Genomic DNA, 24873 nt, shown 5'->3' with positions numbered 1-24873 from the left:
CAAGTTAATGTGATATTTTTGGCTTACCTAAGGACACCAGCATGCTATAGGTTTCCAGCATCACATCTCTATACAGGGTCCTCTGAGAAATATCCAATTCCTGCCACTCCTCCCAGCTGAATTCCACAGCCACATCATCAAATGACACCAGCTTCTGTAAGGGCAGATTCCATCAATCCCTGAGTCATGAGAACACCAAAGCTAGAATTTCATTCTGCTACATGTCTGCTTTTGTATTTCAGAATGTGGTTGGAACTTTCTGTTATTTATAAAATGAGAGAAAATATAATCAAAGTAGAAATATTTGCCTCTATAGTAACTTGGTAATTATGCATACAAAATTTTTCTAATACATCAGAACCCATTTCTGGTTCCAGCAATAAAGACAAGAAAACAGTTCTATGAAGCTAATAACCTAGCAAAACAACAATAAGTATAAGTAGGAGTCTGAAAGTGTGTGTTTAGCTTATTTTGGTAATATTTACTACATATCTGGGTAACAATGAAGTAAACAAATATTTTCTGCATTTTCATATTCTGCCTCACTGACAATACTATTTAGATTTTCTATTAAATAGTGCACTCATAAACAGTCACAACATAGTCATTACATCATATGGAATACATAACACATTAGTAGATCTAAGAAAAGCACAGCATCCAGTGAATGTTAAAAGGAGTAAAATTACTCAAAAAATAGTAAATGAATGATTTGGCTCTCATAAGATTTGACTTAGTTTTCACAATAAAACATACGATGTTAATCATTTTTGTTATTAAATTTCTAGATATAAAAGAATGGTCATAGATAGCCATATGTTTCCTTCATATGTAAAAACGAATTGCCAGCATGAATCTTTGTGAACATTGACTACTTCCTACCACACCAAATACTTACTTATTACCAGAAAATGTTTCTTAATCAGCTTTGCATTTTAATAGGCTAAGGATGGATGTAAATGGATAGAGGTTTAAGGAATGCTCAAGATGATCTCCAAAAATGTGAAATATGACCACCACAAGAAGGATAGAGAATAAAAACTATGAATTGGGACATGATCTAAAAAATATAGTAGTTTTAAGAATTAGAATAAAATACAGCACTAATTTGTTGTACAGCATCTAAAAGGAATACAGTAATTCGTGACAATATCAGAGGTGAATGATAACTAACACACAAAAAGAAAATATATCTATAAAATGTTGAAAGAAAATAGACTTTAATACACAATCCATTGGGCAAAGGGCCTCTTCTAACAATATAGATTGAAGGTATTCCTAGGGAAAGATAATGCATTATTAACACATCTTCATTTTAAGTGCTATAAAAATTATTCTGTGGGGCTTGGAAGGTGGCTGGCTCAGTGGTAGAGCACTTGCTTTGCATGCCTGAGGCCCAGGGTTCGATTCCTCAGCACCACATAAGCAAAAAAGAAAAAAAGCCAGAAGTGGCGCTGTGGCTCAAGTGGTAGAACCCTAGCCTTGAGCTGAAGAGCTGAGAGACAGGGCCTAGAGCCAGAGATCAGGCCTAACAACCAGACCAAAAAAAAATTATTCTGTATCAAGAGAAAAATAAAAATAGCTAACATAGATCTACACAAAGGACAAAATTATTAAAAAGGTAAATGTGTAGGTAAAGGAATGGTACATGTGTAGGTAAAAGAATGTATAGAAAACATTGCATGCAATTTCTCTTGTGAAAAGAAAACTTATAGTACCATATTCATAATTCATAAGGAATTGAAATTCTATATACAAACACATAAGTGTTTTAAAAACAAAGATTGTGAAACCTGCACATGGATCAATTAATTTTGTACTTGCCTTGGAAATATGGGGGTCTGAGTTCAAAGAATTATTTCTACAAAAATGTAAAAGGAGAATAGAAAGGTTATAAATTCCATTCAATTCCATTGAAAAGTAACTATATTATGCTATATGCTACTACTATGATAATATTGTAAAGTTTAATGTTCCTAGTAAAAATGCATCCAGCAAGTTAATTTCCTTTGTGTTCCTACCAAAGAATCCCACAGGGTAGAAAGTTAATTTTCTTGCAGTACTATAGTATAACAATTTTCCTGCACATTTTACCTCTGCTGAAGCTCTATGCTTCAGCCTGAGAATGGCCTTTGTTCTTTACATGAAATGTCTGCTTATTTCTGTATGAAGAATATTAATAAGACCATTTTAAAAAAATCTTGCAGTCCTTGCATATTTTGAGTTGCACAAATTCAATGGAACATAGAAACAAATCTTTGAAAAAGTAGGGCACCTGTATTAAGCATACAGTCTTATTTTTATCCTATGAACAATGCAGTATAACAAGTATTTACATCAGATTTAATTTGTAATTGGTATCAGAGGTAATTCACAGTGTACAGGAGAATGCCTGCAGCTTATATGAGAGGTGATTTACAGTTAATTTGAGGTGTGTGCAGGTTACATAGAAGCAAAATAAGAAATAAATATGAGACAAACAAATATTAAATAGCAAAATGTTCATCGAAATAAGACCATATTTATATTGTAAAATATAGTAAATATATAAGGCACTGTCTGAAATGAACAGAAGAAAGAAAACGTAATGAGCAATCCAAAGTCATGGACTAGAGAGAAATAAAAATTTAAAAAAATATACAAAGATACCATGAGCAAAAGTTAATGATGAAAAATACAAATTGGGATAATATGTAGGAAATAAGCATCAGCCCCAAATGTATGACCACAGATACAGATAATTGCTAATAACAGACAGATTATACATTATGATAATAAAAATTTATGCTGAAAAGCAAAGTGTACAAAGACATGTTTAAAAGACCATGCAGTTTTAATACTTTAATGTACCATTACTATTGCAGAACTCATACTCCTCTTACTAACTGATATAACAACCAGACAAAAAATCAGCACTAACATACACATGGATGCCATTTTCTTAAACTTAAAAAAAAACACTATGGTGTTACATTTATCAAGACACATATTCCAAGATTAAAAGTAAATCAGAAGACAAATGATGTAGAAACCAATATGAAAAATTAAAGTTATGTTATAAATACATGAAAATTAAAAAATATATTTGCAGTATACTATGAATGAAATAAACACAGGGAAATTACAATGGATCTCAAAGAAATGTATTCCTTCATTGTGATTTATAGAATATTAAATGTAGCCTCTTTCTTACTTCACCTTTGAAATAAAAACAAATAGTTTGGGGCTGGGAAGATGGCTAAGTATTAGAGTACTTTCCTGCCATGCATGAAGCTCTAGGTTCCATTCCTCAGCACTACATAAACAGAAAAATTAAGAAATGGCACTGTGGCTCAGGTGGTAGAGTTGTAGACTTGAGCAAATCAAGATCAGGAATGGTGCCCAGGAAGGCTCCAAATTCAAGCTCTAAGTTTGGCAAAAAAAAAAAAAAGGTTAAATATATATGGTGTATTCACATGGATATCTTCTGGAGAGTGGGGGAAAGCCAGAGAACTAGAAGGAAATGGGGTAAAAAGTGCATCTATGGAGGTCATTAGGCACTGATGAAAGTAAGCTATATAAATCATGAGTCAAGATGGAAGGGAAACATTGGGAGAGAGTGAGGGTATGGAAGACACAGCATGACAGGAAATGTACTCAATACCTGGCCCAAGAACTGGTAGTCTCTCCATACATCACCACTATAACAATAAATTCAATTTAAATTTGAAACAATTTCTTCATGGAGTTGTGTGAGCATAAAGTTAGTGAAGAAAATGTACCACAGTTAGAAGAACAGCTACAATTATTAGAAATAAAATACATCACTTAATTGATACATGAAATACTGGAGCTTAGGTTGAATTTTAAATATGCTGTTAACAATAATCTAACTTCATTGTAGTATCCAATTAACTGTTAATGATAAATATTCAGGTAAGTAAAAACAAAACAAAACAAGTGCTTCTGGCTCAAGATGCTTATCCTACCCTAGCTACTAAGGAGTCTGGAAGCCAGACAACTGGGTAGACAACTCAAATGAAGCAGCTAATCAACAGATTGGAGGAGGTGTGGCTCAAGAGATAGTACCAAAAAAGAAATTAAAGCACAACTTAGGAAGTGGAAAAACCTACCATGCTCCCGGAATGGGAGAATCAACATTGTGAAAATGACAATACTTCCAAAGGCTATCCACAAATTCAATGCAATACGTATCAATAGTCCAACCTCATTCTTCAATGAAATAGAAAAAGCAAGCCATAAATTTATATGGAACAATAAAAGACCCTAGATAGCAAAAACCATCCATACCAGAAAGAACAATGCTGGTAGAATATCAATACCAAATTTCAAACTGTACTACAAAGCCATAGTAATCAAAACAGCTTGGTAATTGCACAAGAACAAACTTGAGGATCAATGGAATACTGAAGTCCCAGAAATGAACACACAGACCTATATCCACCTAAACTTTGAGAAGGGAGCTAAAAAAATAGAATGGAGGAAAGACAACTTCATCAGTAAAAGGTGGTGGCAAAGTTGGTTCATTACAAGAAGAAAACTAAAGCTACATCTCTATATATCACCCTGCACCAGAATCAACTCCAAAAGTAACAAAAACCTCACATTCAAAGAAAACACCCTGAAAAACATTACAGAAAAGAATAGGAGAAACTCTAGTGGTACTTGGCACCAGCCAAAATTTTCTTAATAGAGACCCAGAAACACAACAAATCAAAGAAAGATTGGACAAATGGGATTGCATGAAACCACAGAGCTTCTGCATGCAAAGGACATTGCTAACAAGATCAATACAAAGCACACAGATTGGGAAAAGATCTTCACTAGGCATAAAATGAACATGGGTCTCATAACTAAAATATACTTAGAACTCAAGAAATTAAATCCCCAACAACAAATCCTCAGAGAAACAACTGCCCAATAAATAAGTGGGCTAAAGACATAACAAGAATCTAATCTGAAGAGGAAAGAATGGCCAAAAGATATCTTTAAAAAAAATGCTCAACTTATAAATATGTTAGAAACAATTACAAGAAAGAAAATACATTTGAATCCTTAACGGGGTTCATTTCGCCTAAAATCAACTTATCTGATCGTTTCTGCTTGTCTCAGACATATACTAGTTATTTCAAGTAAGGGAAATCATGAAACCTATGTTTGTTTGGGCCTTGCTTATTTCACGTAGTATAATTTTTTTCCAAGTCTTTCCATTTCCTAACAAATGGAGCAATTTCATTCTTAAAAAAATACAAAAACAAAACAAGGCTCAATTCTCTAGTCAAAAAGAAATGCAAATTAAGACAACCCTGAAATTCCACCTCACCCCAGATAGATTGGCTATAATCAAGAACACTAATAACAACAGATGCTGGAGGGGATGCAGACAGAAAAGGGAACCCTACTGCATTGTTGGTGGGAGTGTAAACTTGTTCAATCACTTTGGAAAGTAGAATGGAGGTTCCTCAAAAGACTCTACATAGTGCTCCCCTATAACCCAGCAATCACACTTTAGGGTATTTACCCAAAGATCACAAACAAGGGTATACTAAAGCTACCAGCACACCTATGTTTATTGCAGCTTTATTTACCATAGCTAAGATATGGAACCAACCTCGATGCCCCTTAGTAGATGAGTGAATCAAGAAAATATGGTATATATATATACATATATATATATCCATATATACATAATATGCATTTATACATATATACGTGTGTGTATACACGCGCACACACACACACACACACACACACACACACACACACACAATGCTTTTCTATGCCTCCATTAGAAAAATGGTATCACACCATTTATTAGGAAATGGAATGACTTGGAAAAACTTGTATTAAGTGATGTAAGCCAGGCCCAAAGAAACATAGGTCCCATGGTCTCCCTTATTTGAAATAACTAGTACATGTCTAGGACAAGCAGAAACGGTCAAAAGCTATGTACATATGACCATATAAGATGATATGAAGTGAAATGAGCCCTAAGACAGGAACCCAAGTGGTTTTTCTCTTTCGTGCCATTGTTTTTAATGCACTTTTATAATGTACTATGTTATTTTTTTTGTTCCTTTGGTATGTTCTTCCCCCAAGGTATAACCCCTGTTTTCACTGTATTTGTTTGTGGTACCCTGCATCTTGTATATACATTTTTCTAATTTGGGGATAGGAAAGGAAAAACCAAAAGGCTTAAATAGGGATACAAGCTGACTCATTGTAACAATGAGATGTACAAGGCACTAGGTTGAAAACCAACTTTGCCATTTGTGTGAGGGAGGGTGAGAGGGGTTGCAGATGTTAGGAGGAAAGAAATGGTAGGGAAAAAACAAAGGAGCAGGTAACAATGCTCCATAGGAAATATAATCACATAACTGTAACCCCTCTCTAAACTATTTTACAATGCAAAAAGATTTAAAAAAAAAAAACAAGTAGTGCCAACACTGAAGGAGGAAGCTGACAGAATGTGAGGCCTGTGAGTTCCTGTTCCAACACTAGCACAAGAAAGGCACAGTGGAGAATGAGGTAGGTGTATCCCATCAGTTTTGAATTTAGACACCAAGCATGCAACACAACAAACCTTCATCTCAGACATAAAGATAAAAGGGGTAAGAATAATTTCAATTCAAAGAACCATGTCAGCAAAGGAAAATTGATCAGTAAAACAAACAAGTTCCCAGATACAGCATTTGAAAAATGGTGAGAGACAGATGGAGAGAGGGGGACTGAAAGAAAAGAAGACACAAGGAGGAAAATATATAAAAAGTGAGAGAAAGAGAGAAATGATGAAAGCTTATGAGTAGGAAACAGAATGAAGAGAGTAAATAGAGAAAAAAAATCTTGTGAGGACACCTTAGAAAAAATACAGAGGGCTTTCTAGGAAATATTATCAGGTTTTATGTAATCAAAGACCAGGAAGACCAGAAGTATGTATGGAGAGTAATTTAATTACATATATCTTACTAAATAATCTCTAACATTTGAAGTTGTGTGTATGACCACACTATTTCAGAAACTCCAGTAAAACCTCTTTAACATAATTCAACATTACTAATAAGGAGGTGATCTCTGACAAGTTGTCAGCAAATGTCCACTTTACATGACAAGTGACCCCCTCAATGGCATTGAATCACAAAACAAGTGTGACTACTTTATCTCATATCAGAAAACTCCAAGCAAGTCTGCTCTCAATAAGACAGATTGTAACATTTTATAATCTACTCATTCTAAAAACCATCTTTACCTGATTTAGGAGCAAGTTCTTGAAGCTGAATCTTTTTTTTTGTTGTTGTTTTTAAATCTTGGATAAACTTAGCTTCCTAAAATGGAATGTAAAAAATGAGATATAAAAAGCAACTCACCAGAGATCCTCTCATTCTTTCTTGCTGTTGACAATGAAGAGAAGATTCTGGAAGCATAGCTTGGAGAAAAGGCAATTGACATAGTCAGGAAAGAACCTGTGTGATTATGCCCAGATTTTCCTGCTCAAAACATTATACATGGAGTGAAAAAGCACAAAGCCTTCTTATGGGCGAAGAATATTGGATGTCTCAAGTAGAGTATTAAATGCTCCACTGAAGATGACTCCACAGTCCATTAGTAGGTAGACAAACAGTATTCTAGGTTAATATACATACAGAATTCATAAAAACTCAGGTTCCTAAAAATAATTGAATAATTAAAACAAAAATCCACACCTTTAATACTACTAGTTATTAAGGAAATATATTTAGGGTTGTATGAATTATTTTTCTATTCATTAAAATGGATCCTAGGACTCCATTGAACTTTTTTAAAAAAATTATTGTGAACATACTGTACAGAGGAGTTACAATTACATGGGCAAGATAATGACTACACTTCTTATCCAGCATTGTAGCCTCCTCCTTTGTTTCCCCTTCCCAACACCTCCTCCCCCGGCCCCCTCCCACATCCTTTCCCCCCCACCAAAGTTGTAAAGTTCATTTTCGACATTACAACTGTATGTCTCATTGTTGCAATGGGTCCAACTGTATCCCTCTTTAAAGGATTTGTTTTTTCCCTTCCCCTCCACAAATTATGGCAACATCAAATACAATGAAAGCAGGTGGGGGAGGGACATACAAAACAACAAGGAAATAATCTCATAAATGTGTTAGAAACAATTGCATGAAAGAAAAAAAAACATTTGAATACATATCTTAGGATTCATTTCCCTAACATCAACTTTACTGACCTTTTCTGCTTGACTCAGTCACATACTAGTTATTTCAAATGAGGGAAACCATGGGACCTATGTTTCTTTGGGCCTGGCTTACTTCACTTAATATAATTTTTTCCAAGCCTTTCCATTTTGTAACAAATGGAGCAATGTCATTCTTTCTGATGGAGGCATAGAATTCCATTGTGTATATATACCACATTTTCTTGATCCATTCATCTACTGAGGTGCATCTGGGTTGGTTCCATATCTTCGCTATGGTAAATAATGCTGCAATAATCATAGTCATGCAGGTAGCTTTAGTGTGGTCTTGTTTGTGAACATTTGGGTAAATGCCCAAAAGTAGGATTGCTGAGTCATAGGGGAGCTCTATGTGGAGTCTTTTGAAGAGCCTCCATACTACTTTTCAAAGTGGTTGAACAAGTTTACACTCCCACCAACAATGCAGTAGGGTTCCCTTCTGTCCGTATCCCCTCCAGCATCTGTTATTAGACTTCTTGATTATAGCCATTCTAACTGGAGTGAGGTGGTATCTTTTGCACTCTGTCTTATTAATTTATATATTTAAACTCCATGGAGAGAATATACATTATAACTCAATATTAACTCATGCAAAATTGTACAGGAAAATGTATAATACATATTACTTGTATTATAATATTTCAATAATGGTTTTCAAATGGCATAGTTCTCTGCATCCAAACTCTTGGAGCACCCTTGAGCAATAACTTGAAATTTGTCATTTAGCCTACTTTATGTAATCAGTAAAGGTTATGTAAATGCAGGTTTGAGAAGTCCCTAATGGTCACTTTCCTAAACAATTCTGTGAAGAATTTTGGCCATTCTCTGGGAGATAAAGGGCTTAATAAAGATGAAACATGAAATATTAGTCATAGGAGTGACAGAACACCAACCACCCAATCACAGAAAGAACCAGAAGATTAAAATCTTATGTTGCACAAATAATACTAACACAAAATTCTAAGCTGAGGACACCCCAAAATACAGATTTATAAAACTAAAAAATGATTTAAATACCTATATGCTTTTTCTTATATTTATTGTTTGGCTTCTACACAGGAAATGCTACTATCCAGAGGATTTTTTTTTACACAACTATATGGAAGAGAAACTCTTTATATAAAATAACAAACTTTACAGTGACATATGAAATCTGAAATCTACTCTGTAAACTTCAGTTAGGTCGTTTGTGCTAAGAAACAGTATGAATCACTAAAAAACAACATTTGTACATTCATTTTGGATTGTTCCACGTCACAAGAATGGTTTCTTACTTTTAAAAAGTTACAAGAATTTTCTGTAGGCTAATTATCCATATTCCATTACTCAAAACCACAAGTGTTGTAGATTTCAGGGTGGGATATTTTCTTTTTGTTTTGGGATTTAGAGTATCCTCCTTAAATTTAAAGTCTGCTATTTCATATTATTTCATTACAAACATAATCTATGTTTAAAAGAGTTTATTTTGTAACTGGGCTCTGGTGGCTCATGGTTGTAATCCTAGCTACTCAGAAGTTTGAGATCTGAGCACCACAGATTGAAGCCAGCTGGGGCAGGAAAGTCTAAGAGACTCTGATCTCCAATAAACTACTAAAATACCTAGAAGTGGAAATGTGGCTTAAGTGGTAGAACATTATGCTGGAACAAAAGGAGCTCAGGGTCAATGTCCAGTGCTTGAGTCCAAGAACCAGGTCTAGCACACAAAAAGAGCATTTTATTGTATTGTATTTAAATTCTATTGAACAATTGTTTTGGAATACATATTTAGGCAGTCTCTCATTTTAAATGATGTAAATTAGGCTTAATAATCTAGTGGAGAAATTGTAACTTGTCAAGGACAGATAAAGTGGAGAATATCCATGCCAGTAACATTTTAAGCTAGGAAAATCCATAGGAAGTGCAAAGCATAAAAGGGATCAACATGTTTCACTAACATATTTTAAAGGAATGTTCAAGCTTCATTGACTTCAATTTCCATGAAGAATTTCTTAAGTGAAATAATACATCTTCGAGCAGATTGAGACAAAATAGAGAACACTACCTAAAACCTCATTATACGTTACATCTAAAAAACACACCACTTTGAGCAAGAAACAGTACTTTAATTTCCTTCTGTAACACTTCATGACAAACACATTCTCAACTGCAGGTAAAAACCAACGCTATAACGCTACTATCATTATATCCACAGGTGAGACATTTGAGAGATCATATACAAGAATTGATAGTGTGAACAGGCTGAATAAATTAGTAAGAACAGAGATAGATAGTTTCACTTGTGACAATAATTCCTCCACCACAAACCACAGCCCCATGTCCCTTCTGAGCACTAGGTTCTGACTGATTCCTCAGGCAAGTTCATTTCCCCTCCTACTAGTTAGTGTAAACCTTCCAACAGCATCAAGTGATTGGGAGAGTTAGAGGAAAGAGTACCACCTGAGTCTTGTGTTCTAGGAAGTAGAACCAATCTTTGCTAAGGCAAGGAACCTGAAAACATGTTGTCCTTCCTTTGCCTTTCTGCCTCTGCTCTGTAGGGCTTGTCAGAGTTGACAAGGTATCCTCCTTCAAACATTGCTAGGATTCATTGCTTAACTAAAAGAAAAAAAAACAGGACCATCACACACTACTGTAATATCTCATGTAGACCTGTTGCTTGAAAGGTCGTGTACAAACACGTGTGAACTAAAGCCAGCAGTACTAAGAGAGCTAACAATGCAGGAGAAGAGCGGAGACACCTCTAGGAGAAACAACACAGAAACCCAAAATACAACTGCAGTATAAATGGAGTCAAATCAGGCACACCCCTCACAATTTTACTGCAATTGTTACCATGGTCATCTTACACCTGGGCAAAGATAATAAAGTCACGTGTTAACAGCAGAATTTCACCGTCATGGAAATCTAAATGCACACTTTCTCCTATTCTGAAGAACCTCCCAACTAGCTGTCAGAACGTTGCAAGCCAGTTTCTGACACCTGGAGTCACAAGAGTTGTGGCAGCACAAACTCTTGAACCCTGAAGAAATCATTAGCCCCATGCTGGATGAACACATGGAGGATCAATTTCACCTTGTGTTTTGTATCCAGCTCGCAGTTCCTACCTGATATTGGTCTGCAGCCTGAGATCCCTTCAAGTTACACCTCCCAAGCTCCACTGAAGAGAAACCTTCTCCACTGAAGAGAAACCTTCTAGCAGCAAGCCAACTGGAAAGGAACTGGAATTTGCAGGCTGGAAACACCCACAGTGGGTGGGGAGGCACATGCGCAGAAGGATCTTTGTCCTGCTTTAAAAAAAAATAGAGAATACAAACCCTGCACTTTCAAAGGATCTGTGCTGCAACATAGACTACAATTCCCACAATGCATGGTGCCACTCTGAGAGGAAGTATTTTCCATCAATGCTAGGCCCTTTGTCTTAGGACTGCAGGGATGCATGGGAAGGTTTTCTACTGCTTGCACGAGCATAGGTGAGTTTTTTTTTGTTGTTTTTAAATGAAAATCACTATGTGTCTCCTGAAACATTGTTAGAATATCCGAGAAATGGACAAGTATTGGAAGCATGAAATAAGTTGGCTTTTTAATTCTTAGATCTACTAATGTAATTGAGGTTATGAGAGGTTAGCTTTTGAGTTCTGTTGAATGTAAATTCCACCTGATTTCTTTACATTTTGGAATAGCTCCCTGTTCAATATAAATAGGTATTCGCAGGCACTAAACTGATTCTTGGTCATTTTTCATGCTCTAATGTATACACTGCAATAAACTAGCAGAATTGCTAGATTTACAGCATAATCCTTGCACCATTTAAATTTTTTAAAAAAATCTAATAATTTCCCAGAAATAACCAAATTTCATTTTTGAAATCTTAAGTCGTTTCTGGCTCTTTCCAAATTTTTCCGTTATTTTAAGATTCTTTTCTTTTCTTTTCTTTTAATTTCTTTTCTTTTCTTTTCTTTGATGTTCATTGTTGCTCTTGTGGCTTGAACTCATGGTGTTCCCATTACCATTTCTTAAACAATTTGTTCAGCTAAATAGTGAAACGCATCCTGTGGGTGGGAGGAATGCTCTTAGAGCATGCACCTCACCACCATTGCTGTTCAAACAGATGGTGGTTTGGGGAGATCGGTGGAATGTGGGTGAGGTGCAAGTGTGAAGTGAAGGGTAGGCCTCTGTGATGCTTGATTGCTTGCCCCAAACCAGTGTGTTTTTGTCTTTGTTTGCATGCCCTATTTCAGTGTGAATTCCTCCCTCTTCTATGATCCTGAAAGTTCCTCTCAGTCACTCTAAGCTATCTCATATTGTCTTCCCAGGTGTTACCCATTAGACTTTGGAATAAATCTTTGTTATCCCAGGTCCTGAGTGTGGGAAGAGTCAGGGGCCACTTCTAGAAACCAGGCTTGTGTCCTGACCTCTGACATTTGCCACACAGTCAGGAATAGTCAGGCATCATTTGGGACAACACAGTTCCTTTACTGATAATGCAGCATCACCAGAGAATTCCTAACTTCCTGGTGAAAGCTCCCTAGGAACTTGTCTCAAAATAAATGTGTAGGCCTAATCGTTCCAGGCCCAGTGATACACATATAGTCCAAGAACTTCTAAGGCTGAACAGGGAGAATCATTCAAGTTCAGGAGAAGAAGGCCATTCTAGGTAACATAGGAAGACTGAATCTCAAAGAAACACAAGTATAGCAGTTCTTTCCCAGAGACTCTGGGTTTGATTCCCAGTACTAGAAAAACAAAACTAGCCTAATGCACACCATTTTAAACTAATAATACATCTCTTTTATTGCTGAGTGCACAATTTCCAATTTTTCTTTCTAATCACCAAGCATGAAACTGCAATTTTATAAAACTGCTAGATGACTGTCGAGGAAGAACATACTTAGTTTCCTAGCTCTGTGAAGATCCATGAGAGTAGAAAGCAATATTAGGGCATTTCTTACCTCATTCCAATGACATCAAAGACATGTTGCTAGTGCTCATTGATTTGCTAAGCTGGTCATCCATCTTGACAGTGGTCATATTGCTGTTGGCCTTAGCAACTGCTACCCCATTTTCTTCAAGTGCGACTTGATTGCACTGAGCAGGATTCTTTCCTTCATGCAGTCCTGCATGAGGAATTAAAAACAGAAAGCTCCATTATTACCCCAATTCCTTTTAATTATTTTTTCAATTCCAGTCCCGCAAATGCATTTTGTCCATGCCTTTTAATGATTTTTGTAATTAAAAAATTTTCATTGTCCTATGACAACACAATTTTCTAGGGAAAGGCTAAAAATTGAAGAAAGACCCTATAAGCATATTTACAATGTGTTAATTGTTGCTTTCTTAATGCAACAGCCTCTCTAATTTCTTTCCATCCTAACTTACTTGAGAACCTACAAATGGATGGAACTCAGTTTAATTAACTATAAGAACATGAGTCTTGTTATTTATATTACATCTGGGGCCTAGTGACCACAAAAGGTCCTTTGGTAAACTATTAACACTCATTGCATAAATAGTGAAGCAAAAGAGATTTTTTTTGTTACATGAAAAACCTCCCCAAGTTTTTCAGAGAGAAGCAAAAGTACCAAATGTAGAACCAGGAATAATTACTGATGGTGCTGATATGTCAGAGAAACTATTCACATCAAGGTGAACTGTGTTTTTAGTTTATGACTGAACTAAATTCCTTTCGTTTTGGTCCCCTTCTTTGTAGAGATCTTGATTTCTTTGGTTTTCAATCCCAAATAATTTAATAATTTTACTGATATCCCATCTTTGAAAATGTATCTCACCTCTTTTGTGTGCCTGTTAAAGGCCCAGATATTGGTCTTGGGTTCTTTTCCATCATGGCTTCTTTTGAGATGAGATTAGTCAGAAGGGCTAACACTTGTGCAAAAGAGCTGAAAAGTTTACAGGTTTTATGAAGGAATCTGGGTGGATTCAATTGACTGGGTGAGTTTGTACTGATTTATATATAGCATTGATTTTATATTTTATGTTAGGCAAATGTAATCTTACTGCTTACACCAAAGCAATATATGTGTGTTTATATACATAAATGTATGTCTATATGTCTGACTGTCTTCGACATAACTGCAAACTTTTATTTTAAAACTATATCGAACTCAAGTAATTGGTATAGCTGGTATTTCAAATAAAGAAGGCAGATATTTTTTGCCTCAGACCATCAGTATTTATTGAGCATTTACAGTGTACTAGGCACAATAGAACATACAGAAAATATTGCCTGCTCTAGAGGATCTTACATTCTGTAAGAAAAAACAAATGCACCTTTTCAAATGGCATTTTTGTTTGCTGTTTTCTGTTATGTACCAAGGAAATATTCTGTAGGATGAGATTTAGGTATAACAGCCTCATCATTATTGCGAGAAGAAAGATTTAATGGCAAAAATGACAGACAGACCATTTGGGATAGAGTTTATAAGAGATACACAATCTCATCAACTAAGGTAAGATGTGCTACAGTAGAGGATGTTGGAAATAGAGTATGGGATGCAAGCAAAGGAACAAGGGATCTTACAGAGTATGTAGAGCCAGAAAGATCATGTGGCCATTTCCCAAGTACACAGCCACTAAGACAAGTGACAAGGTAGAAGGCTTAAGAAAAGAAGGAAGTCCTATGCACCTGATAAACAGAATGACCAAAATCGAAGGCAAACTGTACCAAGAAATTCTGAAAAACCAAAACGGATTAGGAAGCATAGAATTTACAGTTAATGCTATCCAATGTCATATGGGCCAATTTTTCACTCCTCAAGGGAGAAAAAAACACTTTTGCTTTTGAGGTGAGGGGAGAATGGGGAATATGGGAGGTATTTGGTAGTTACATTAGTATTTTTGTTGTTATGATAAACTTTGCACTTTAACTCGGTAAAAGCCTGCCAAAAGGGACTAAGAAACAATTTTCTAATAATGTACAATTTCCTTAGAGGAGATTCAAACTCAAAAGAAAGATTTACATGACAAATAATAGAGAAAGTAGTTGAAAAGTCCATTCAAAAATGTTTTATTCCACTTAAATGAACTTAATACATGTGTTCTTAACAATTATGCTTGATTGTTCATGAAAATTTCAAAAGACATTCAACAAAGCAGGCCATCATCTTATTTCCCCGTTAATTAGTTTTATTTTACAACACATGTGTTTGAGGCACATAGCAAAAATGAAAAAAAATCACAGAAGGAAAAATAATCTAAAAATAAGTTAAATACATAGGGTTTTTTTTATTGTGAAAATACTGTACAAAGGGGTTCAATAACATGGACAAGATAATGAGTACATTTCTTATCAAGCATTGTAGCCTCCTCCTTTGTTTCCCCTTCCAATCCCTTCCCATCCTCCCCCCATCCCCCAACCCAATCCTGCTTCCCCCCCACCAAAGTTGTAAAGTTCATTTTTCCACATAACATCTTCCACATATCATCTCATTGTTGCGATGGATCCACCTGTATCCCTATTTAGGCAATTTTTTTTCCCTTCCCCTCCACAAATTATACCAACCTCAAATACAGTGAAAGCAGATGGTATACCATGGGGGAGGGACATACAAAGCAACAAAGAAATAATCTTATAAATTTGTTAGAAACAATCACCTGAAAGAAAAAAGCATTTGAATACATATCTTAGGGTTCATTTCCCTAACATCAACTTATCTGGCCTTTTCTGCTTGACTCAGTCATATACTAGTTATTGCAAATAAGGGAAACCATGGGACCTAAGTTTCTTTGGGCCTGGCTTACTTCACTTAATATAATTTTTTCCAAGTCTTTCCATTTCCTAAACATAGGGTTTTTTGCTTATAGCTTTGCTGAATATACATGAATAGTCAATACCAAGCAGTTCATTTTTACTACACCTTTACTTTTACATCAGTTCTTAGGTTTTCTAAAACAATGAAATACAAATAAAATGTGTAGCAAAAATAATTTTTGAGCAAACAGCAGGTAACTTCACAAATATTGGAATGTGAACTGTTTCTGCCCTTATCCAGAGTTAATTGGGTCACAACTTTGTCTGAAAGCACACTTCTGGTACTGTAGTCAAAGGTGTGTTCACTGAAATAGACTCTTCCACAGAAATACATGATTCCCACTTGGAATAGCCATGGAATATTGTTTGAGCCACAGACATACAAGGGCTCCAAAACTTTATAATACCCACAATAACTACAACTGTGACTGGAACCAATTTCCCTCTTATTTCCCACCAGTACAAACCAATATGTAGGAAGATTTCTTTGCTTAGACATGGAATCAGTTTCAACACTGGCCCTTGTGAAGTCACCATGAACCAAAGCACATGCCAAACATTTATAACATTTAAAAATTCCACATCATCATACTGGCCATCTCATGATGAAAACCGATAACTCACTAAATGTTAACAGGCTCTACTCTCCTAATATGAAACAAACAAACAAAAAACACATGGTAATACAGAAATTAAAATAGAAGTAACATAACCCACATAAAGTATAAAGTTCAGCAATGACTTCATCAAAAGCTGTGTTTTCAAGAAAGGAAACTTCCTCTGGGGAGTTCAGAATCTCATAATAGAACACTGAGAAGTTAAGGGCCAGACACAATCTGATAGGATGCACTGGTTGAATTTCCTTTTTGCTGATCTCAAAAACTTCTTGGTATGCTTGGTGTGACTGATTCACAATTCCTTTCTTGTCATCACCAGCAGCAACCTCAGTCTTGGTAGCAGTCTTTCTTCATTCTCAAATAGGAGACTTTGCTCTCTGCTTGTGGAGCGTTAGGGATCAAAAACTTTCCCAAAAGAGACAGTATATCATTGCAGATCTCTTAGCTTGTTCTCAATTCTTTCTGTGTTCTCAAACAATCTGCTGATTTTTCTCAGCACCTTCTGCCTTTTGCTCAATACTTGAAACTACCCTCCAAGAGGACCTATGGGCTCCAATAAGCAGCTGAGAGAAGATTCCTTTCCTCATTAGGTAATTCAGCTTCTTGCTCACTTACAGACTTGATGCAGGCTGCCATGTCAGCATTTCGCTCAGCCTGCTTGGCCATTTCAGCCTTCTGCACCATGTCATTTCTTTCCATGACTGGATGTTCTGTGTCCTGAAGGTGGAGGAAAGACAAGGGGTCATTGGTCTCTGGACGGTGGCATAAGCAGAGGTGAGGCTGAGACTCTGTCCCTAGATCTCACAGCTCACAGGCTCCAGCAACTCTGCAGACATGGGGCTTCTTCAAATCCAATTTTATTGTTTTTCCATGTCACCAATATCCTTAATTCGCCCTGAAAATTTCACAACAGTTAAAGTCCATTTTGCTTGCTGCTCATTTTTTGTCATTTTAAAATGGTTTCATATCCAGGCCTAGTAGTAGCGTGTGAATGTGGGATTTATTTTTTGAAACAATAAGGCCTATGGCAGTGTGTATGGTGCCAGGTGTTCATTCGAGGATGACCTCACACCATGATGATATGATGAATGAAATCTTGCCTTCTACACCAAGTGTCACAGAGCCAAGAAGTTCACAATTGTGAAGAGTTGGGACATGCTCAAGTTCCTGTCTAAAGTCCCAAGAAATGGGAAATCTGAACTATTTATATGGATCTAACTTCATACAGAGTTTCTGAACACTACTTTTACACATGAGATGCTCAATGTTAGTTAATCTATATTCCTCATCTTTTAAAAACATTCTGCAATATTTTTCTGTTGTTTAAATGTGCAAGAAAATTCCATTAAATTACTAAGTTTTTATTTAATGTTCTGTGATGAATCCACTTTTTAAAACATTTTTCTAGGGCTTGGAATGTGGTTCAGTGGTAGAGTGCTTGTCTCGCATGCATGAGGCCATGGGTTTGATTCCTCAACATCACATGAACAGAAAAAGCCAGAAGCAGTGCTGTGGATCAAATAGTAGAGCCCTAGACTTGAGCTGAACAGCTGAAGGACAGCACCCAGGCCCAGAGTTCATGCCCCACGATCTACAAAAATATATATACATATTTTTTATTTAAAATGTCATAGTTTTCCAATGTAGTTTTTATAAACATCTTGGAAGAGAAAATATAACAGGGGGCACCACTTTATTACCATTATCAGATGAGAGGACTCATGATACAAAATAAAACAATGTCAGAATCTGAAGTGTGGCATAAGGAGTAGATCGTGAACATAAAAGCCAAGAATTAAAGCATCATGAGTTTAAAGCTAATTACCAACATAAACAAAAGCAAAGGTAAATATAGTAATAGAATTTCATGACACAGAAATAATGCATCATATTTTTGTGTTGAGGTCCACATAGAGAATGTTAGACATGGAAATCCAGAAATTTTAGATGGGTTTTCAGAGTACAATGAGAGAGAAAGAGAGTACTGATAACTTTGTCCCTGTGATTTGGAGGATCCTGGGGAAGTGATCACAAGCAGTGTCATCAGGAGAGTGCAGTGGATAGTCGATGATGAAGGGAAAATAGCTTGTGTGGTTCTCAGTGAGTTAGGGACTATGGCAGAGACTGGGTATCTACAAGGTGAAAGGATCCTTCACATTCATCCCAGGGGACCACACATAGGAAGGCAGGCACAGGAGAAAGATTATTATAAGGTTTATTAAAGAGGCCATAATGTCCTGGTAGAGGGAGCACATGGTGTTTTTCCCTATGCAGATAGCAGGAGGGTCTGTGGCAGGAAGTGAGATAGGTGGGTATTCAGGTGGGTCTGGGAAGAGAGAAGAAGGGAGCAGCTGTATGGCTGGAAGCTCAGAGCTGGAAGGAGCCCAGGTCTGGGTGGAGCTGAAGACCAACGGCGGGCATAATGCTTACATTCCCCAATTTGCTGATTAATATACATAGGGGAACCAGGCCGGGGGATATGGAGGTTATTTCTTCTTGAGCAACTTCTTCTGTAAAGGGGCAAAGTAGTCAGGGGCTCCTTCTTTATTGCCCGCCCAGTTACCATCCAAGAAGCGTCTGCTTGACTGGTTGGTAATGGTCTTTTTTTCCATGAAAATAGTTATCTAAAATTCAAGACACATTGAATAAAAAGCAAAGTTGCTGTTCAGGCAAAAATTGCTCTTAGCAGCCCAAGAAAGAAACAAGCCAGGAAGGCTTGATTACCAGAAGACACAAAGCATGGTACCTGACTCCTGGGATCCTGGAGGGGGGAGGTAAGACTTTTTCCACTTTAGGATTATAGTAGCCTGAGGAGGGAGGTAGCAGAGATATTTAAAGGTACCAGAGTCAACAGGTGTCATGGGCTCTTTCGGCTACTTCCTGCTGGAGAAGTGAAGGAGTCACTGGAGCTGGGGTCATTAGAGTCCAGCAGGGCAATGTAAATGATGACTCCAGTTGCCTGTAGTAACAGGATAGCCATGACTTGCTCCTAGGTGTTGCCCTGGGTGGGGGCTGTTATCCTGTTAAAGGAGACTTTTGGATACATCAGGCAAAAAGATGACAAGGTAACAAGGTCAATTAACATGAATGGCAAAGAAGAACACATATTTGCCATGAAAAGTTATATTTGAAGCATTAGCCCATACTCAGGGCAGTAGGGAGAAAGGGGATGTCTAGTGTCTTTTGCACAACTAGGTAGGGGAGAAGATAATGGACTAGTTGGGAATACCAGTCAGAGGCTACTATAAATACAAATAGCAAGTAGCAAAAGCAAGACTGGAACTTTCTGTCCAGTTAGAAGATAGACAGGTATGGACATTAGGTGGGCAAGCAACTATTTCTCTTGTTCATCCAGCTCTGATTAATTTTGAAATGGCAAGCCTAAAGTGACTCCATTTAGGATGTTATCTCCTCTTACTGCTCTCCATGGTTTTCCATTTTCAGGGCTAATTTTGTCCTAGATGGTGTGGGGGAGGGAGGAGGGAGGGGAAGGGAGGGGAGTGCGCGGTGTCTCAGTGTCTGTTGCTGGGAGAGCTTGTCCTAGTTGACATTGACTGGGTTTGAACTCAAGGTCTGGGTAGTCTCTCTGAGCACTTCTGCAAGGCTAGTGCTCTACCACCTAAGAGAGTTCCTTGGAGGTGAGATTCCTTGAGCCATGACTGGTGCTTGGCTGATTAGCTGGGATACTGAGTTTTAGAGAGATTCTTTGTGCTCAGGATGGCTTTGAACTGTGGCAAAAGGAGTCTTTGTCACAAAAGCCCTTTTTATGTCCAATTAAAGCAACAAGGAAATCAATGAGATTGAGGTTACCTATAACTTGTAAACAATTAAGAAACAATTACTTGCCAGAGTTTTGTAGTAAATCTCAGTAGATGTTTTTAAACTGCATCTGATTGGCATTCTAAGTACCTCCACTTGCCTCTGGAAAGCATGTTTAAAATCACTTATATACAACATTTAACCTTTAACAGATGTACAGACCCTTTCTTGCCTACAGCAGCACAGCTTGTTTAACATTTTGGGTTATAAAATCATTTTTCTGGCTGGCTGAGTAGCCTGATCTGTAGTGGTTGCAACAATGCCTGCCTCTGTAGGCAGTCAGATCTCAATAGGGACCTAATCTCAAGTCCACAACTCTCTTTTCTTAACAGATGAGATAATATGGCTGGGCCAGCTCAAAACTCACTGCCAACTGGAACTTTGAACAGATACAGGGGGATTGGGATTTAAATTATCCCTCATATATTACAACTTTACCTTTTACTACACACTATCTTAGATGACTGGGAAGTCCATGCTGTGTTAGACAGACATGGGCATTAAGCATGCCTACAAACTATCTTCCCATGACCTCCAGGCTCTGATCAAGCTTTGAAGAGACAAGCACAAGTGACTCCAGGATCTGATACCATCTCTGCCATCCAAGGAGCAGTGTCTTACTGCCTCTGCATGTACCAACATTTTCAGGGTTCCAGGAATGCCTTTGTCTATGCTGGGATAAGTGCATCCTTGGCATGGTTGGTGGACTTGAACTCAGGGTTAGAGCATTGTCCCTCAGCTCTCCAGATCAAGGCTAGTACTTTGCCACTTTGAATTCCAAACCAACTCTGCTTTTGAACACTCTGCTGGCAGATTAGAGATGACAATCTCACAGGGACCTTTCTTTGCCAAGCCTGGCTTGACACCAGTTTTCAGATCAATGAATCTTTACTTGTGGGCATATTTACTCCAACTAAAGGCAAATGATGGTCATTGGAAGTGGATTTATAACCATGGTCTTACCTGGAACTTATTAAGGGGCAAAATTACGTGTGTCAAACTTGTCCTCTGTTCTTTATTGTGGGCCTTTTGGAAACTGTTATAAAAAAAAACCTATAATGGCAAACTAGGTTAAGCAATCATTTTGGTGATCCTAATTTATCTTTTCTACTTTGAAATAAACTTTAGGATAATTTTCCCTTTTAAACTTTTCTTTGTCTGGGAGGCCTGCAACTATCCACAACTTCCCAAATTTTTACAAAGTGTAGGCCATTTTTAATCCCTTTTTAAAAGTTAGTTTAATTTGCATTTAAATGCTTCATTGAAACACTGGGCAACACCCTTTACCTCTTGGCTGAAAGTTTAAACTCTATGTATCTACCTATGCATTAGAAAGCCACAAGGATCATTTTTACCTGTATTTTACCCTGCAAAATGTCTAGCAGAGTCCTATTTTTTCTTATCTCTATAATCCCATGGATATCTGTAAGTATTCTGCTAGCTCTTGTTCCTCATTTTTTTGAAAGTCTAGCTTTTTTAAATTGCTACAGAATTAAATTTAGCAAAACCATAACATAATTGTGATTTGTTACAGCCATCTTCATGGAACTGGAAAAAGCAATATTAATGAGGGTAGAGAGATATTCATACTCTTGAGAAATTCACTTTCAGCCTCCATAACAGTGAGAAAACACAGGCACTCCACATTATCTACACTAGTGTTTTATTATAACTCACTCAGAACAACATCATAATGAACTAAAAGTGAATTAGTCACAATTGACGTGTCCGCAGTAATTAATTAAATATAAAAAAAAAGTACTAAAGTCATTTTGGGGTTACTCATCCAAAGCCAAATGTTTCTGAATCATGTTTTCATTTACCCACCAAAGAAACTAGAAATAGAGATGTGATTCAAGTGGTACAATTTAGCCTTGAGCAAAAGTACTTAAGGAAAGTGCCTAGGCTTTGAGTTCACACTACAAGACTTCTACCCACCCACAAAGAAAATGTATTCCCAAATATGTGTTCTTTCATGTTTTCTTTCTTTTTTGGGGGCGGGGTCCGGTCGCGGGGCCTGAACTCTAGGCCTGGGCGCTGTCCCTTAGCTCTTCAGCTCAAGGCTAGTGCTCTACCACTTGAGCCACAGCACCACTTCTGTTTTTTTTTTTCTTTTTGCTTATGTGGTGCTGAGGAATCAAACCCAGGACCTCATGCATGCAAGGCAAGCACTCTACCACTGAGCCACCTTCCCAGCCCCTCTTTCATGTTCTCTGAATGTTTCATAAACTTGTGGATGAAAGATGATGAGACAGATTTTACTCCTGTACACATTTTGTAATAAACAAGGAGTGTTATCTTTCAACATATATTCCATTCAGAAACTCAACTGGAATAGTAATAGTGTTATAATGCATGGACCACACATATAGTGGAAGAGCAGTAGAGAAGTCAGTGCTCTCATGTCCTTGGCTTCAAGCATGATAGCCTTTCCCCATCTATCACTACCAAACCACTTTGGATGATCTCAGTCAAATCTCAAAGGTCCAGAGCTCTTATTTCTGAGAAGAGTTTGTTCAATTTCCTCCAACAACCATTCCTTAATGTAAATGATACAAGTCAACAACTTCAGTATCTTAATTATTTCTCAAGCCTGGAAGTAATTGATACCTATCACTTTTGTCCAACCTTTCAATATGAAGGTACATCATCCCTACTCAATACAATGAGAGGATGAGAAATGCTGGCTCAGTGGGTGGTTTTCCATTACACCTAGTTTAATTCTGCCATAAAGGGTTGCTCTATAAATCACAGAGGTTTCTGCCAAAAGTTTTCCTACGTTGGGTTTCATTTTGTGTGAGTGCTCCAATGCTGACTGAAGGGTGATTTCTACTTGAAAGACCTCCTCTAATGTTCACTAGACATTCTGTCATGTCTCCAGGTCTCTGAAACCTGTAGAGACATGACTTCTGGCTAAATATTTGTCTACATTTATTATATTTACTTTTTCTTTCCTGTTTATATTCTTGGATGCACTGAGGACTGACTTCACAGTAAAAGTCATTGCATATTTGTTATATTTGTTAGTTTTCTTTTCTCTTATGGGACTCATTTCTCTGATGAACACTGAGGTATGACTTCGAAGTAAGATTTTCTACATTGGTATTATCCATAAGTTTTCATTCTTGTTTGTGCTCTATAAATACTCATCCATTCATGTCTACTTAGTGAAGGACTTTTTGAATACTTGTTACTTGAATACTTGTTTCTCTCCTGTGTATTTGCTGATGAAAATTTAAGTATGATTTCTTCTCAAAAAAATTCCACATATTTTATTCATAAGATTTTTCTCTGTGTGCATTCAATGTTGAACACTGAGGTATGCCTTCTGTGAGAAAGACTGCACATTTGCTATAATCACAAGTCATATATCCTGTTTGGGTTCTCTGATAAAAAGCTGATTTTTCTTCCAGATGAAATATTTTCCATATTTATCAAATTCCTAAGGTTTCTCATCTGTGTGGATTCTTTTATGCCTGATGATCTGTGAACTCCATGTGAAGGACTTGCCACATTTCTTACATTCATATGTTTTCTCTCCTGTGTGTGTTCTCTGATGGACAGAAAGGTGTGTCTTACATAGGAAATACTTTCCACATTTGGTACATTCATAAGATTTCTCTCCTGTGTGTATTCCCTGATGGACATTAAGATGTGCCTTCTGGGTGAAAGACTTTCCACATGCATTATATCCATAAGGTTTCTCCCCTGTGTGTGTACTCTGATGAACAGTAAGGTCTGATTTCTGGGTGAAAGTCTTTGCACACACATTTCATTTTTAACATTTCTCTCCTGTGTGTGTTCTCTGATGATAACAAAGGTGTGTCCTCTGAGTAAAACACTTTCCACATTTGTTACATTCATTAGGGTTTTCTCCTGTGTGTATTCTTTGATGAGCAGTAAGTTATAACTTATGTCTGAAATACTTTCCACATTTTTTACATTCATATAGTTTCTCTCCTGTGTGTGTTCTCCGATGAACTGTAAGGTCTGAATTTTGGGTGAAAGACTTTGAACACGCATTACATTCATAAGTTTTCTCTTCTGTATGTGTTCTCTGATGGAGAGTTAGGTGTGACTTACATATGAAATACTTTCCACATTCATTACATTCATAAGGTTTCTGTTCTGTGTCAGTTATCTGATGCTTTTTGGGACCTAACTTCAGAGTGGAAATTTTCCTACATTCTTCATATTCATAGAGTTTCTCTTCTCATGGTGTTTTAGGTTGACAAGTCAGTTCTGACTTCTTAGAGATAGATTTTGCACATTGCTTACACTCATCAGGCTTCTCTGGATATTTCCTCTGAGGTTTTGTAAGGTGTAAATCCTTACTGATTGAATTCTTAATTCACTACCTGTATAAGAATTCTCTCCTGTGTGTCTTTTCTGATTCATAGTGTCTGTACACCTTAAGTGGAATGTTTTTCCACATATAGTGCTTTCAGGTC

The 24873-nt window shown here is 36.9% G+C and overlaps 1 protein-coding gene across 1 annotated transcript in view; it reads right to left on the bottom strand.

Moving 5' to 3' along the window:
* Positions 1-24309, bottom strand: part of LOC138841382 (zinc finger protein 420-like) — a gene marked incomplete at its 5' end in the record, with an annotated part of 29481 nt that extends 5172 nt beyond the window's left edge. The window contains 2 exon segments of the mRNA XM_070042050.1: positions 13646-13651; positions 23915-24309. Coding sequence (XP_069898151.1) covers positions 13646-13651; positions 23915-24309 — 401 coding nt within the window.
* Positions 24310-24873: the final 564 nt, after the last annotated feature.

Source organism: Dipodomys merriami, unplaced genomic scaffold (assembly GCF_024711535.1).
Source record: "Dipodomys merriami isolate MVZ:Mamm:240054 unplaced genomic scaffold, mDipMer1.0.p SCAF_319, whole genome shotgun sequence".
In the NCBI taxonomy this organism is placed as follows: domain Eukaryota; kingdom Metazoa; phylum Chordata; class Mammalia; order Rodentia; family Heteromyidae; genus Dipodomys; species Dipodomys merriami.
Note: the sequence above shows the minus strand (reverse complement) of the source record. Positions and strands in the feature narration are given on the sequence as shown.